Below are 14,167 nucleotides of genomic sequence, written 5' to 3' on the forward strand. Positions count from 1 at the left end.
GCGGCCCTTTCTGAACTATTTGCTAAACAGAGAAGCCAGACAGGAAGTGTAAATGCACTATATCCCCTTGCAGGGATATAGCGGAGTGCAGTCAAAGCTCACAGGTATGGAGTACTGGGACTTTCTGATTAGCATTGATGCTGACATTAGCTGTCAGCCTTTTCAGACTTCACTGTCCCTCTGTGCTTAGCTGCAATCTTTAGGCACTGAGGGAATATTTTTTTGGCAGAAATATTAGATATTTCTGTAACTATGGAAAATATTTTGAGATGGGTTAGGCTCTGATGTGATGAATCATAGAATAATAGAGTTGGAAGAGACCACAAGGTCCATCCAGTCCAACGCCCTGCCATGCAGGAAATCCAAATCAAAGCATCCCCGACAGATGGCCATCCAGCATCCGTTTGAAGACCTCCAAGGAGGGAGACAACACTACACTCCGAGGGAGTTTGTTCCACTGTCGAAGAGCTCTTACTGTCAGGAAGTTCATCCTAATGTTGAGGTGGAATCTCTTTTCCTGGAGCTTGCATCCATTGCTCCGGGTCCTAGTCTCTGGAACAGCAGAAAACAAGCTTGCTCCCTCCTCAATATGATATCCCTTCAAATATTTAAACAGGGCTATCATATCACCTCTAAACCTTCTTTTCTCCAGGCTAAACATCCCCAGCTCCCTCAGTCGTTTCTCATAGGGCATGGTTTCCAGACCTTTCACCATTTTAGTCGCCCTCCTTTGGACATGCTCCAGTTTCTCAATGTCATTTTTGAATTGTGGCGCCCAGAACTGGACGCAATATTCCAGGTGGGGCCTGACCAAAGCAGAATATAGTGGCACTATTACTTTCCTTGATCTAGACACTATACTTCTATTGATGCAGCCTAGAATCGTATTGGCCTTGTTAGCTGCCGCATCGCACTATGGACTCACGTTCAACTTGTGGTCTACTTGCACTCCTAGATCCCTTTCACACGTAGTTTCATTCAGCCAGGTGTCCCCCATCCTATATCTGTGCATTTTATTTTTCCACCCTAAGTGCAATACCTTACATTTCTCCGTGTTGAATTTCATTTTGTTAGCTTTGGCCCAGCTTTCTAGTCTATTCAGGTCATTTTGAATTTTGATCCTGTCCTCTGGAGTATTAGCTAATCCTCCTAATTTGGTGTCATCTGCAAATTTGATAAGTATGCTCCCAATTCTGTCATACAGGTCACTGATAAATATGTTGAACAGTACTGGCCCCAGGACAGAACCCTGTGGGACCCCACTGATCACTTCTCTCCAGGATAAAAAGAGCCATTGTTGATCACCCTTTGGGTTTGTCTGGTCAACCAATTACGAATCCATGTAACAGTTGCCTTGTCTAGCCCACATTTTACAAGCTTATTTGCAAGAATGTCATGGGGAACTTTGTCAAAAGCCTTACTGAAATCAAGATATATTATATCCACAGCATTCCCTTCATCCAACAAGCTGGTAATTTTATCAAAGAACGAGATAAGATTTGTCTGGCATGACTTCTTTCTCTGAAACCCGTGTTGACTTTTTGTGATTGTGGCATTGCTTTCTAGATGTTCACAGACTCTCTGTTTAATGATCTGCTCTAGAATCTGGTATTGAGGTCAGACTAACTGGACCAGGGGTCGGCAACCCCCGGCCCGCGGAGGCGGCAGGACCGGCCCCAGCCCGGTCCTGCCACCTCCTCCTCCTCTTCCTGGGCCGCACGACCACGCTGCCCTCCTCCTCCTCCACCGCGCAGAGGAGGGAGGCCTGCGTGGCCTGGGGCAGAGGAGGCAAAGGGGGAAGCCCCGCACTGCCCTCCCTGCGCTGCCCTCCCTGCCTCCCAGCGCCGCTCACCTCCTTCTCCTCTGCCTCCTCCGCCCCGCCCCCAGGCCGCGCGGTGCATGGAAGAAGGGGGAGGAGGAAGAGGAGGGGGGAGGAGGAGAAGAAAGAAGAGGAGGAAGAGGAGGGGGAGCAGAAGGATGAGGAGGAGGAGGAGGCCTCTAAGTTTTTTAAAATTTTTATTTTGGGTGCTTTTAATGCATAACAAGTCTCCCTTGTTTTGACAGTGATAGTGTGATGATGATGATGATGATGATGATGATGATGATGATGATGATGATGATATGAGTCAGCTTGAGAGGTATGCACGCACTGTTTCTGAAGCCGAGAGAGAATCACCTTCCAAAGTGTGTTTTGGGTGCTTTTAATGCTAACAAGTCTCCCTTGTTTTGACAGTGATGATGATGATGATGATGATGATGATGATGATGATGATATGAGTCAGCTTGAGAGGCATGCACGCACTGTTTCTGAAGCCAAGAGAGTGTGAATTTCCGAAGTGCCTTTTCTGTGTGTTTTTGGTTCCTTAATGGTGATATTGATATCAGAAAGCCTCTGAGGAAAGGCCAATGCAAATTGCTGTGATTTTTACAAACTCATGCGCAGTGAAGAAAAACCACAGTCCCTTGACCAAGTACACACTTCTGAGAAGTACACTTGGTGCAAGAACTGTGAAACCACCTTGACATGTTCAATATGCATAGCCATGTGAACCCATGTTCAGTGTGAAACCCAAAGAGTTTGGTTATGCAATAAGCCTCTGAAATATGCAAGAGGCCATGTTAAGTAAAGCCATGTTCAGTGTCCAAATGTGCTGTTTGGAATGGGGGGAGGGGGGGTTGGCCAGAAAGGGAAGTACATTTCTGCCATCTGTCTAGGAATAATGCCCAAATGTCCTCCATTTTGATCATGCCTAAGAAACATGCATTTATATTAACATTTTTTTTAAATCATCAAATTTTTCGCATGTCCTCCATTTTAAAAAATGTGTCCTACATTTGAAAATGTTGTCCTATATTATTTAATTATTTATTTTTTGGCTCCCCCAACCCCCCCGTTGTCTGGGGGAAACCAACCCGGCCCCCGGCTCAAAAAGGTTGCCTACCCCTGAACTGGACGATAATTGTTTGGATCGTCTTTTTTTACCTTTTTGAAAATGGGGACAACGTTTGCCCCCCTCCAGTCTGCTGGCACTTCTCCTGTTCTCCAGGAGTTTTCAAAGATTATTGCCAAGGGTTCCGATATTACATTTGCCAGTTCTTTTAATACCCTTGGATGTAGTTCATCTGGTCCTGGAGACTTAAATTCATTGAGATTAACAAGGTATTCCTCTACTATCTCTTTACTTATTCTGTATTGAAATTCCCCTATTCTGTCCTCTGCTCCATTATCCTCAGGTTGAGCTCCCTTTGCCTTTTCTGAGAAGACTGAGACAAAGAAAGTGTTGAGTAATTCTGCCTTTTCTCTGTCTTCTGTTAGCATTTTGCCATCTTCTCCACGCAGTGGCCCTACCGTTTCCTTCTTCTTCCTTTTCCTGCGGACATATCCATAAAAGCCCTTTTTGTTGTTCTTAACCTTTCTAGCAAGCCTGAGTTCATTCTGTGCTTTAGCTTTTCTGACCTTATCTCTACACTTGCTAGCTATTTGTTTGAATTCTCCTTTGGTGATTTCCCCATTTTTCCATTTCTTATACATGTTCCGTTTAAAATTTAGCTGAGTTGAAAGTTCTTTCGTCATCCATCCTGGGTTCTTGCGTTTTTCTTTCTCACTGGAACTGTTTTAATTTGTGCCTTCAGTATCTCCCTTTTGAGAAAGTCCCATCCGTCCTGAACGCCCTTCTCTTTTAGTATTCCTGACCATGGGATCACCCCCAGTATTTCTCTAAGTTTACTGAAAGCAGCTTTCCTAAAGTCTAGGATGCGTGTCTGACTATGTCTGGCTTCTCCTTTCCACTGTATAACAAACTCCAAGAGAACATGGTCACTTCCACCTAAGTATCCCACCACTTGCACTTCATTAACCAAGTCATCCTTGTTGGTTAGGATCAGATCTAAAATAGCTGACCCCCTTGTTGCCTCTTCCACCTTTTGGACAATGAAATTATCTTCAAGGCAAGTGAGGAATTTACTAGACCTTAAGGATTTGGCTGAGTTTGACTTCCAACAAATATCAGGATAGTTGAAGTCACGCATCACTACTACATCTCTCCTTTCTGAGTGTGTGGTCATCTGTTCTAGAAAGGCATCATCCAATTGCTCCATCTGACTTGGGAGTCTATAGTAGACTCCCACAATAACTAAGGATCACTAGTTTTGCAAAAGACCTGATCTTGATGGAAATGAAAACTATGAGAACTAATTTGTTAATATGGATCAATACAGTATTTCCATCCTTTCTCTGAGAACCTAGGTATGAGGTGATGTACTTCAAAAGTTACTATTAAATCACTGTTCCCATGTCAAGCTCCATTCTAGTTCCCAGGAAGGGGAAATTCTGATTCAGTAAAGAGAAGAGGCAAGGACCATTCCAACATGGCCATACACAGGATCTCCATCTAAAGCATCCTCAGCAGGTTAGTTGTTAGATACCCTCTGGTCGACTCTTATTCATGGCAATCCTGTGGATGAGACACATCCAAGACTCCCTATCTTCCACTGCTCTGCTCAGACCCTGCAAACCCATGCTTCTGATCCACCGATTGAGTCCATCCATCTGGTATGCAGGCTTTTCCTTCTTCTGCACTCCAACTTTCCTAGCTTGTTTCTTTTAGTGATCCATGCTTTCTCATTCTGTGGCCTAAGTATGACAGCCTCCATTTGATCATTGTGGCTTCCAAGGAGATTTCTGGTTTGATCTGTTCAGGTAGGTGTCCAGATTCTTTCTGAAGGTATCCAGAGAAAGAGACCCCACCATCTCTCTAAGTAATTGGTTCCAGTGCCAAACTGCTCTTACTATCAAAAAGTTCCTTCTAATGTTCCATCGAAAACTGCCCTCCTGTAACTTTTAACCATTAGACCTGGTCCTACTCCCTAGGACAGCAGAAATCAAACCTGCCCTTTCTTCTCAATATTCTTGAGGAATTTAAAAAGAGAAATCATGGCACCCTTCAGTCTTCCTTTCACCAAGCTAAACAAGCCCAACTCCTCCTACCTTTGCTCACATGTTTTGTTCTCTTTATGCAAAGTACCCCAAGAACACCAACATAAAATCATTTCTACACTAAGAACTAAATAAAAACACGTCATAGGTGCTTCCCTTGCTTGGCCATTCCATCAGCTATTTGCCCAAGTGTGCTACGTGCTGACTGTGAATAAAATGTGTAGAAAGAAAGAAAGAAAAAAATCTAAGAGGATGTTGGATGAGAAACTCCACAGCTGTGCATAGTGAGGGAAATCTGCTGCTACAGATTTATGTTAATTCCTAACATTTTATTTATTCATCAAAATGAAAGTTTATAAGGGGCTAAGAAGCTACTGAACGTAACATAAAATCATATAAAGTCATTCAATAAATATAATAATATTGATCAAGACTGAAGAAACAAGGAAAGGAACTAACCAGAGTAAGACAAAAGCCCCCAGAAGACAGCTGCTTTTGCTGTCTGTTTGAAAGCTAATAAGAGGGAACAAGAGAGATTTCCCTTGGGAGAGGTCTACAAATGCAGTGCTACCACAGAAAAGGCCCTGCCCTATTCGGCTACTCTAATAAAGCAGGGACAAATATCTGAGGAGCTAGCATGAGATAATGGTTTGGGTGTTGGACTAGGCCTTTGAGAGATCAAAGTCTGAATCCCTGCTCAGCAATGGAAACTCACTGGGTGCCCTTGGGCAAGTCACCCTCTCTCAGCCTCACAGGAAGGCAATGGCAACCCGCCTCTGAACAAATCTTCCAAAAAACAAAAACAAAAACAAAAAACAAAAAACAAAACCATGACAGATTCACCTTAGAGTCACCATAAATTGGGAACAACCTGAAGGCACACAACAACAACATCTTGGACCAAATCTGAACCTCCTGGTGTTCCACTCTCACTTACTAGGATCCCCAACTGTAACACCAGAATGGAGCCTCTGAAAACTTTTAGAAAATTGAATTTGCCCTTCAGGCTGAAAGAGGTTTCCCGCCCTTTTTAGGGTTGGGAAAGTATCCTATCAGTTGTATCCACTTCTTGGGTTCCTATTTTGTGCTGAAGACCAACCATCTGACCACCCAAGCCCTCTGATCCCCTTGATCATTATTCTTTAAAATTGGCATTTTCCCCCAAATTACCTATTCCCCCAAACCATCCCAATAACCACAAAACTGGGGTTGGGTGGGTTACCCTATACCCTCCTACTCAGTAATATCCCCCTAACCTCTGTGGAAATGAAGAAAATTGGCATTTCCCCCAGTCAAAATGAAAGGAGAAGTGAAGCTACCTCATTTTCAGACACTTTAGGAATGATGCTGGGTGGAGGGCAGAATCTACGACCTTTGTCACGGCCCTCCCCTGCTCTAAATAGGACAGACTATTTGAATTATCTCTGAAACAGAAATAAAGGTAAATCTGAATGGCAGAACACATTAACCTTTTTTATTCCCAAGGACACATGCACTCCCAGGTGGCACAGAAAAGATGCCTGGGGGATTCTTTTGTACAACCAACCCCACCAACAAACACAAGACAAACCCTTTTCTGTAGCAACAGCCTGACTGAAGATCTCTCCCCAAGATAGGTCAGTTTGGCTCCATCAGTATTCTGTCTGACAGGGAGTAAAATCTGTGGTGGGGGGCACTTTGCTCAGCAATTTCCTTTTAATGTTTTTTAAATTTTCAATTTGTCTTTTGATTTTTTTAATTGGTTGGAGTTTATGCAGTAACATATTGCATTGAGGACCCTGGTGGACAGAAAATATATACATTCTTTATAAATACTAATGCAGCCAAAATTAGAAGTGTTTTAAGCCACTTTTTCCCTCTTCCCATCTCCCCCTGCTTCTTTCTTTCTGCTTTTTCTCTTCTCTTTTCCTATTTTTTTTTACTTGCTTTCTGTATTTCTCCCTATTCCCCCTCCAGTTAACAGCCCTTTCATGCAGACATAACCTTTTTTTAGAGGTAAATGCTGTGCTTTATCAGGCAGAGAGTGTTAGCCCTTCCATCCTTGGTTGTACACCATGAAACACACCCCAAAAATGTAAATGTCACATTTGCACAAATTAGACCATTTTCTCTGAAATCTATCTGATTCTCCATTCCTGTCTAAGGCATCAGGAAGTCCACTTTGAGAAAGTCTTATTTTATGACTACCGGTACATAAATATTATTGCATATTTCTGTCCAAAGCAAAACTAACTAGCAATACCAACTTCTGTACTCCATGTTCAATGAAAATCCTAGCACCTTTTGCATTCTTTAACAACCATATGCTGAGTAGAAGAACCTGATTTAGGGGAAATTAATCAGATATAACAAATAAGCAGTATGCATTTCATATATATTTTAATTTTGCTAACCTTCATGCAGACTTACATATATATATATACTTAGGTCCAAAATATACTGCAGAAATAATCCAGTTTGAGATCGCTTTAACTACCTCAGTGCTAGGGAATTGTGGCAATTGTAGTTTATTGTGGAACCAGAGCTGTCTCACAGAGAAGGCTAAATGTCTCACAAAACTACAGTTAAAGTGGTCTCAAACTGGATTATTTCTGCAGTGTGTTTTGGACATTAGTTTTCTAGGTTGTATATACAGGCACTTCACATGTAAAGAAAATCCTGATATCTTTAAAAACCTTACATTGAATACAACATGCTGTTTAGAGACAATAATCTAACATCTACATAATAAACAAAGTGTATGCATTTAACTTTGGTACCCTTCATGCAAACGTACATAAGTATTTAGTTTTCTAGATCATATATATTGGGCACTGACTAATGCAACTCTATCCTAAAAGCAAAATATTCTCTGATATGCAGACCAAGAGCTACTGTGATATACTGACCGAGAGTTATTTAAATGCTAATATAATGTTTCTACCTACCACTGATTTTTCACCATGCTTTTAAAGAGAATTTAGGCATTGTTCTAAATGGAGTTTGGACTGAGAGGGGAGTGACTGAGCAAGTGCACAGTAAATAAGTGGTTTGCCAACTTATTTCTGCCACCAATCTGGATACCTCAAAATGCAGAATAGACCAAACATGTTGAGAACTGAGGAGGGAACAAATGGATTGGCTTTCAAAAAATAACTGAGCTACAAATGTTTACACATATTAACTAGGGGCACAACCCAGCACAAATTTCTCCTAAGCAAAGATTTGCCAAAATACAATAAACAGAAACTGTGCCATTAGAAATGTTACTGGGCTCTTGTATAGCTCATATTCATTTTAAATGTGGCACAGTTGGGACAACTGAATTTAGGATCTTAGGCAGAATACAATCCGCACCTCTGTGTACCTCCCCGCTTTAGAAACAAACAAATGTATCACAATCAAATATTAGATCATTTAGCTTGACTCTTCAAAAATAAACTGATCTGGAATTCAGCTGGGGTGTGTGTGTGTGTGTGTGTGTTCACAGTAGCCATTCTCCAAGCTAAGAGATTTTCCAATCCTACATTGCTGGAGACTCAGAGCACAATATAGTGTATGTTTATTACAGGGCAGACAGCCCAAGTGAACTCAAATGGGACTCCCTTCAAAGTAAGTGTAGCTACGTTTGCTAGGGACCATTTTCCCATGTGACTCAGGCACAGAGGGATAGCAAGAGGTATAACACACCAGGAGTTACTATAAGAACAGCTGCTCTCCTTGGGGAGCTCAGTTTGTGGCCAATCCCTGTCAAAGCTCTCCTAGCAAGTTTGACTTCTCATAACAGCTGTAGGACACTCAAAGAAGCCTCAGATCACAACACAGCCGCAAATACAAACAAACACATGGCAAGGACTTCAGATTGTGTGAAATGTTTCATTGAACTTTAGCAGTTAAATGAAACAGGATCATATAGAATGCCATCAACAACCCTTCTTTTTGCATTTCCCACCCCAGATGAAAAAAGTCAAAACCACCTTTCTGTGGATGTATTACAAGGAGGGAGGGAGGCAGGTATCGGACTGCTGCTGCTGTCAAAGATAAATGGATCATCTAAGTGAGCAGAAAGGCTACAGGAAGCTGTGTAAACAAAAAAGAAACTTCTAATTCTGGCAAAGAACAAGTGTGGAGTGTCAATTCCTTGGTTTGATTAAAAGAAAGGAAGTTTGTCAAACACTGTTTGTTAGCCAGGAATTATAGGGGAATCTCCTACTGAACCATTCATCCCCCCCCCCCCTCTTTTTGCAAATAAAATAAAATAATCTACTTCATTTCAATAGTTAGTCATTTAAACAAAAATCACTCTTCCAATGCCATCATTTAAGGCAGGCTCACACAATTCAGTCACAAGAACTTACTCCAAGCAAACCTGTATGCCTAGACATTATTCTCATGTTTTGCCTGCCAATTTTAAACAGACAAGAGGACCAGGTCTTCTCCATATTCTCCAGTTACATTCTTGAAACACCTTTTTCCTTTGAACCAGAAATGTTGGCAAACAACAAATATCAACTTTGCTACTAGTTTAAAACAGACATATTCTCCACCCATCACCCAAAGCTGGAGACTATAAGAACAAAATAATCAAATAGCTTGAAACTTACCTCTCCTCCATGCCCATCAAATATCCCAAATATGGAGGGATGGGTCTTGTTCACCAGGTCCGTGATGACTTCAAACCTGTCCTCCATGTGATCCCTCCGGCCTTGGATGGAGTACACAGCCACATTGTGGTTCTTAAATTCCCAGGTCTTGGAAAACTCTGCATCCAGCACATCCAGACCCCCCAGCCGGTCATTCTGCATGATCTCTGCCACTTTGCCCTTCACCATCTTCACAGCATCCCTGCTAGACTTAACAATAGTCTTCACTTCATCCGTATGGAAGAAGTAGCTCCACAGGGCCAGGCTGATGCATAGCAGAAAGAGTGTCTCTGGTCTCAGCAAGAAGTAACGCATGATCCGACCCAGCAGAGAGAGCAAAGTCATTGTATCCTCTATCATTTATTACAGAGGCAGTGGATCCCCCCCACACCATGCACCACACACCCTGACGGTTGGGATGGGTCTTGAGACAAGGCAGCAAATCAGCGCATACTCTGGCAATACAAACTCACGGAGGGCAGGGTTATCCACTGCTACGGCTGCCACCTCCTCCTCTTCCCCCTGTGCTGCTGCTTCAGGGAGCTCAGTCACAGATGGCGGGGGGGGGGGAGGTCTGATGTCAAGTTGTAGAAATCAGCACTCGCTCCTGTGCGACCAAGGGCAGGCGTATCTGTGTCCCCTTTGCTGGCTGCTTCCGATGACAAGTGTGAAGCTCCCAGACAGACTGCAAAAGCAAGCAAGCAAGCATCAGCACATGAGGGGAGATGAAGGAGGCAAAGCCAGAGGCCAGACAGACCAGGCTTTTCCCAAGCTGAGAACTCCTGCAAGGTATTCTTACTCCAGCCAGGACGGAGGCGAGAGAAGAAGCACCAAGGCTTATGTGATGCAAGCCAGCCAGCACACAAAAGGATTCTTCTGCCTTCACCGTCCCCTGGCTGCTGTTTCCCAGGCATCCGCTCCCAGCTGCCCAGGGATGCCTCTGAAGTGGGACAGTAAATCAATTCATACTCTGCTAAATGCAACTCTTGCCAACTCTAGACACTTTCACTCAGCTGCCCGGCCCAAGACCAGTTTGCTAAGTGCATGATCCCAAAAACGGAGAGAGATCAGAAAGTATATTAAAAAAGAACGAATGAACAAAGAAAAGAAAAAAAACCCACATGGCAAAAAACGTCCACGGAGATGAAACAAAGTGGGCTTAAAGAAAGAGCTCTTTTGGCACTGAGATGAATCCAAGTGCATGGATTGAATTAGAGCACATGGATCAAAGCAGGTCCCTTGAGAGACTCCACACATCCTAGAGGAGGGCAGCATGGGCTTTCAAAAGGGAAGGGATGGCTACTGTTTGCAATGGACAAGGGGTGCAATGACTCCAAGGGGGCAAGGAGTTGGGCACTAAAAAATTCAAAGATGTAGCCGTGTTAGTCTGGAAATTCATTATGCCAAGGGATTTTGCAGCACTTTTGAGACCAACTGAAAGAACAAAGTTGGTAGCATTCAAAGCAATAGCAATGATAGTCTGTAGTAACAGTATGTAGAGAGTTCTTGTAGAATCTTTGAGACTAACTGAAAGAAAGAGGTTGGCAGCATGAGCTTTCATAGACTTAAATCTATTTTCTCAGATGCATCTCTATACATAATGAAGTACATTTGAGCCTACTTTCTCGTATGCAGGGGGAAATGGGGGCTTAGGTTGTGGCAGTTGTTCAGCAGAGTCACATCCATTTATAAAGCATATATTTTTAAGTCTCCGAGTTTTGAGGGCCCCCAAAACAAGACTTTCAAACAAGGCCAACCTGGAATTGGTCAACAAGAAATGGACTCATCTCTTTCTCCAGCAATCCCAGGCACTGATACCTAGTCCGCCCCAAACAGCTGCAGCCCAATCTTTTCCTGGCAGAATCCCATGGGCATCTCCATCCATTTTGGCTCCCTGTCCCTCAGATCCTTACACATTCAGGGCATCCCATGGGGCAAAGGGGGAGAACTAGCTGCTTCTGGCATTGGCTGGAGTTGGCATGCAAGAAGGGGCATCACACTCTCTCAGCCTCAGAGGATGGCAATGGCAACCCCACTCTGAAGAAACTCACCAAGGGTCATAGTAAGTCTTACAGATTGTAAACCGCTTAGAAAGTGCTGAGCTCACTATTAAGCGGTAGAGAAATGTAAATGCTATTGCTATTGCCATGCGTTTAAAATAACTTGGAGGCCCACATCAATGAAGGGAATAACATCCCAAAATCCACAAAATGACAAAGGGAGAAGGAATAGCATGCCCATCGTGGTGTAGTGCTTTGAGCGTTGGGACTAGGACCGGAGACCAAGGTTCGAATCCTGGCTCAGCCATGGAAGCCCACTGGGTGATCTTGGTCAGGTCACACTCTCTCAGCCTCAGAGGAAGGCAATGGCAAACCCTCCTCTGATGAAATCTGGCCAAGAAAAACACATGATAGGTTCAGTGCCTTAGGGTCACCATAAGTCGGAAAGGACTCGAAAGCCCGCCACAACAACCTGGTCCAAAGGGACAGGGAGGGATAGGTGCACGTCCTAACCGTAAAGGAGGACAAGGCCCTGAAGCATGTAGGACGTCCAATGCAGGACACGTCTAGATTAAAAAGCTAAAACCACTGACATAAAGATTAAATCCCTGCTTTTTCGTCCTGCTCCAAATGCAGGACCTTTTGGAATCCTTCCCTCTGGGCAGAAAGCTGGGATGGAGGACGGGTCCTGGAAAAAAAGGACAAACCTGGTCACCCTGGGTAGTTGGACCTTATCCAACCAAGGCTCAAAATATTCATTGCAAGTTAAATCCCTGCTTCTTAGTCCTGCTCCAAATGGAGGACCTTTTGGAACCCCTCCCTCTGGGCAGAAGGCTGGAATGGAGGACTGGTCCTAGAAAAGGAGGACAGCTCTGGGAGACCAAAGGGCCATAAGGGTATGAGGGGGCCTCCTTTCACCCTTCTTCTTCCCTCCTGCTGGAAGGAAAGTGCCAGAACAAACTACCATTCCCAGAATTCCACAGCCTTGGTCCCCTGGCTGTTATACCGCTGTCAAACCGGATTATCTCTGTAGTGTGGACGCAGCCTGAGCCTCTCCCTGGCCACCCAGGGCCGGCCAGCTTCTCTCCCTGGCCCTGGGGCCTCCTCCTGGCCCCCCATGCCGCCTCTCTGCTCACCTGCAGGGCCGCCGTCGAGGTCAGCTGGGTCCCCCTTTCCTTTCTCCCTTGCGCCAGTTCCTCCTCCTCCCCTCCCCGCGGCCTACGAATCCCGGCAGCCTCCGCGCCCAGGCCCCGGCGAGGCATTGGCAGACAAAGGCGGTAAGGGGTTCTGGGAGTTGTAGTAAGCAAGCCCTCTTCTTCATTAGAATGGAAAGCAAGCGCGCTCTCGTGCGCCCTCTGCAGGGAGAGATAGGGCGAGGAAGCGAGGATGGCTTTCTAATTTTCTTTTGCAGTGAAGAGAGTGAGGGGAGTTTGGACCGCACCAAGTGGCACCTTAAGGAAGGGGGGGTTGACACCACTGCTCCCCTAACGTCTGGGTTTTGGTATGAACTGGCTCTGTTGTTCACCTGTGTCCCTTTAAAACGATGAAGAAGATGGTGGGAGTATTGGGAGGCTCACTGGGAAAGGATTTAGCTTTTTTTTAATTTATTTTTAATTACATTTTTAATTTTTTTAAATTAAATTAAATTTAAATTACATTTTTAATTTTTAATTTAATTTAATTTACATTTTTAATTTTAATTTTAATTTTTTTTAAAAAAAAAAGTAAAATTAAATGTTTTGGTTTTAAATCTTAATTTTAAAATAAATAAATAAAACCTTTCATTTTTATTCTGAGAATGTATTTGTCAGATATGTCTTATTTACTTTACATTGTCCCCCCTCCCCCATTCTTGTCTTTCTCTTCCTTTTTAAATTTCTAATAGGTAAGGAAGAACTGAGATTCAACAATAGAATGTGTGATATTGAAAGAATATATGATCTTGTTAATTTTAAAATTGAAATAAAAATTTAATTAAAAATTCTTTCAAAACATCATCTCTTACCACTTTAAACACATGAAGCGATGCACATGTAAATACAATTAGGCTGTGCATCAGTTGTCATTATGTGTCTTTGAGTAGTTTCTGACTTATGGGGTTGTGGAGCTAAGGCAGAGTTAGGCAGACAGAGAGAAGCCCCGGCAACACCCAATCAGGATGAGCCAAGCGCCAGCCAATGAGAGGAGAGTTAGGAGTGGATAATAAACAGTGCAGGAGAGGGAAGAGAGAGTGGGTTAGTTGGTTGGGGACTTGGTGAGGAACAGGATTCAGAGTAAGGGTTGCAGTTGTAAAGCACCCTGAGGAATTTGAAGAGCCTTGGTGGCTGGTTTAGTAGATACTTTACACACTTGCCCCTCCATATTCACTAGGGTTAGGGGCACAGGACCCCCGTGAATGAGGAAAAACCACAAATAGCAAAAACACCATGTTTTTAACCTGAGAGGACACCTCTCTAGGAATCCCTAGGTCCTCCAGTTCAACTCTGTGGTCAACATCTGCCAGACATTGACCATAGAATTGCACCGGAGGAGCTACAAATGCCTAGCGGAGTGTTCTCTCTGGGAATCTCTAGGTCCTTCAGTGCGACTTTTGGTTAAATTTTACCATA

The 14,167-nt window shown here is 43.6% G+C and overlaps 1 protein-coding gene across 4 annotated transcripts in view; it reads right to left on the bottom strand.

Moving 5' to 3' along the window:
* PPM1L (protein phosphatase, Mg2+/Mn2+ dependent 1L) overlaps nucleotides 1-12,772 on the bottom strand; it is a 300,090-nt gene extending 287,318 nt beyond the window's left edge. Inside the window, exons 1-2 of one of the 4 annotated variants that reach the window (XM_042457217.1) lie at nucleotides 12,695-12,772; nucleotides 9,520-10,243 (exon numbers count right to left, since the gene is read on the bottom strand). In XM_042457217.1, coding sequence (XP_042313151.1) covers nucleotides 9,520-9,918 — 399 coding nt within the window. In that variant the 5' untranslated portion in view covers nucleotides 9,919-10,243; nucleotides 12,695-12,772. Of the gene's footprint in view, nucleotides 1-7,863; nucleotides 7,882-9,519; nucleotides 10,244-12,151; nucleotides 12,250-12,564; nucleotides 12,587-12,694 lie in introns of those variants that run through there. The other 3 variants (XM_042457219.1, XM_042457218.1, XM_042457220.1) reach the window with 3 other exon arrangements.
* Nucleotides 12,773-14,167: the final 1,395 nt, after the last annotated feature.

This window comes from Sceloporus undulatus, chromosome 3, assembly GCF_019175285.1.
Source record: "Sceloporus undulatus isolate JIND9_A2432 ecotype Alabama chromosome 3, SceUnd_v1.1, whole genome shotgun sequence".
In the NCBI taxonomy this organism is placed as follows: domain Eukaryota; kingdom Metazoa; phylum Chordata; class Lepidosauria; order Squamata; family Phrynosomatidae; genus Sceloporus; species Sceloporus undulatus.